This window comes from Nestor notabilis, unplaced genomic scaffold (assembly GCF_000696875.1).
Source record: "Nestor notabilis isolate BGI_N333 unplaced genomic scaffold, ASM69687v1 scaffold28926, whole genome shotgun sequence".
Taxonomy (NCBI): domain Eukaryota; kingdom Metazoa; phylum Chordata; class Aves; order Psittaciformes; family Psittacidae; genus Nestor; species Nestor notabilis.
Genome location: NW_009933776.1, coordinates 1,763 through 4,505, shown reverse-complemented (window position 1 = coordinate 4,505; position 2,743 = coordinate 1,763). Strand labels below are relative to the sequence as shown.

General features: G+C 59.3%; 1 protein-coding gene across 1 annotated transcript in view; it reads right to left on the bottom strand.

The window, feature by feature from the left end:
- The window catches only part of BAIAP2 (BAI1-associated protein 2), a gene marked incomplete at its 5' end in the record, with an annotated part of 6,496 nt that overhangs the window by 2,302 nt on the left and 1,451 nt on the right, over positions 1-2,743 (bottom strand). The window contains 4 exons of the mRNA XM_010017039.1: positions 241-309; positions 418-619; positions 1,022-1,223; positions 1,832-2,059. Coding sequence (XP_010015341.1) covers positions 241-309; positions 418-619; positions 1,022-1,223; positions 1,832-2,059 — 701 coding nt within the window. The remainder of the gene's footprint in view (positions 1-240; positions 310-417; positions 620-1,021; positions 1,224-1,831; positions 2,060-2,743) is intronic.

Below are 2,743 nucleotides of genomic sequence, written 5' to 3'. Positions count from 1 at the left end.
GGCCGCGGAGGGGCCAGCCACAGGATCTCTGGGCACCCTGTGCCAGCGCCTCAGCACCCTCACAGGGAAGAATTTCTTCCTAATGTCTCATCTTAATCTCTGCTCTATCCGTTTAAAACCAGTCCCCCTTGTTCTATCACTACATGCCCTTGTAAGAAATCCCTCTTCATTATCTCCATCCCAAGCCCACAGTCCTGCCCTGGGAGCGGTGGAGGCACCCACCCAACACAGTGCCCCTACCTCGTGTGGACCCGCTCGCTGCCATCATTGTCAAGGACCCGTGTGTAGGAGAAAGGAAACCAGCCCCTCCTGCAAGGCAAAGGCAGGGATGAAACCAAACCCACGTTTACACACGAAGGATCCAGAAGAGGCTGCTCCTGGGGCGCAGCATCTCACAAGGAGGGCCCCAGCACTCACAGTTTTGTTTTCTCGCTCTCCCCATAGTGCCAGCCGTCCCGGGCCTCGGGCACCAGCAGCGTGATGAGGTCACCCTCCTTGAAGCTCAGGAGGGTGCTGTTATCTCCGGCAGCATGAGAGAAAATGGCCTGCACCCTCGTCCTGCCGTTCCTCTCGAGCCCTGCAGCCATGGAGCTGGAGCGTGGCAGTGTCTTGTTTTCAGCTGGTGGGAGACAGAGACCAGTGAGCACCCCAAAGTCCTTCACCCCGTGAGCGTACCCAGGCACAGCCTGGCAGGACAAGTCCCTGACCCTGCTTATCTTAACTCGTGTGCCAACATAACCTTCGGTGTGACTCACTTCCCCACCCTCATCCCAGGCAGGATAAAGCCACTGCTCTTGGCATCACCCACCCGCCATGGCAAAGGGAGCAGCTCCCTGTGCAGCATTCCTCAAGGTTTCCCTCCTGGAAAACCCACAGCAGAGCCCAGCTCTGCTCATTTCCTAACTCCCAGGTTCAGAGGCACGAGCAGCACGACTCCGGTGGGACGCTGCCGGTCTCTGCCCCAGCACCCCCAGCACCGCCAGCACCCCCAGCACCCCATGGAGCACGGATGGAGCCTCACCTGAGGCGTAGCTGTTTTTCGGTGCCACGTTTTTGCGAACTGGGAGTGTGTTGGAGTAAGAGTCACTCAGCTGCTTCTGAGGCTGGGGAGGAGATAAAGATTTGGGCTGTGCTGGCTTCATCTCAGACCAGTGGTTGTACCCGTCACTGTCTGGGCCTGAGACTCCGTTCATCACCGGCATGGCCTCCTGCGCCGACATGCGCTATGGAGAGAGGAGAGGAGGGGGGAAGATGGGGAATGTCTTCATTAGGGCATCCCACCGCAGCTCCTGCAGCAGGACACAGCTCCAGGGGAGCAGCCTGGTGGGTTGAGCGCCCCACCTGAGACAAACTGCTCTGGGGGAGCAATGGGGTCACCTCTATGCTGGTTTACTGCTCCAAGCTGCCCTGCACCTAATAGATCCCTCTTGAGCTCAGCTCATGACTCTACGTTGGACCCCTTTTCTGAGGGGTTTTTTCATCCCCTGGGTCACTCCCAGCAGTTACTGGGGTACCTCGGTTCAGCCCCACAGCTCTGGAACCAGCCTGGCCAGGCGAGTCCAGCTTGTGGGCTCCCCAAGTCCCCCCCAGGAGCCCCTGCCCCTCCGGAGCTCAGCAACCCACACGGGATGGGATGGGACAGGTTGCCCATTCCCATGCTGGGCTCCTTCCCACATCCCAGGGCGGCACATGCATGGAGCTGCTCATCCCTGTGCATCAATGGCAGTCCATCAAGAGGCAACTTGCTGAGGACAACGGTGACACCGGCCCAGGCTCGTCCCTCCAGCTTTGCTCAGAAGGGCAGCACAGCTTCCACCACGGAGATACTTACTCCTACAAAAGGTGCCAGCTCCGGGGGGACAGGGAGAGGTTTGGCACCAGGGATGGGGTCAGAGATGATGAGGTTGGATTTGGATGTAGACAGAGGGCTGGGCATAATGGTGCCATTGCTGCTGGCAGCCATCTGCTGCATCAGTTGGATAGCGCGGTCCGGGATCTTGTTGGGATCCGAGCAGGACTGTTGCCACAGCGGCAGTTTCTGTGTCAGCATCTCCTTCCCCTGCAACAGAGAAAAGAGGTGTGAGGGCACAGCGGTGCAGAAACCTCTCAGCTCAGCTCTGCCCTGCTCCCAGGCAGCACCGTGTAGATCTGGAGCTGGTGTGATCCTGGCCACAAGACGGATCAGCTCCTCTGTGCATGCGTGGGTGAGATAACACAGGGACAGGATAACACTTCCAGGCTCTGCCAGCAGCTGAGCCAGGAAGGTGGCATGACAAATGGAAAGGAGGAAAGGAAAAAGGTAATTCATCTCCCCAGATTATTCCGAGGTATCCTGCACGGGGCAGCTCTCAACCACTGGGCTCCTTGTGGAACAGCACCAATGGACCGAGCAGGGATATAAACCTGCCCGAAGCCTTGGCAGGGCTCAGCCCGTGCTCTGCGCTGTCACCCGTGTCCCAAGGAATGAGCTTCTTGTTTTGGGCTGCATGGCTCTGACAGCCTCTGGCCCTGGCACCCTGCAGCTGAAGCCCGCTGTTCCCTGCCCTGGGGCAGACCTGACACCTCCGACTGACATCTCAACCGGTCTCATCGGGAGACAACTTGGTCCCCACAGATCAGAAAGCCAATGTCAAGGTCCCAGAACGTTTCCCCGTGACCAGCCTCCTGGCGAAGCACAGCCCCATCACCCAGCCTGCGGCTGCCGCCAGCATCCCCCAGAGCCGCAGCCGTGGGGGCGGGGGCC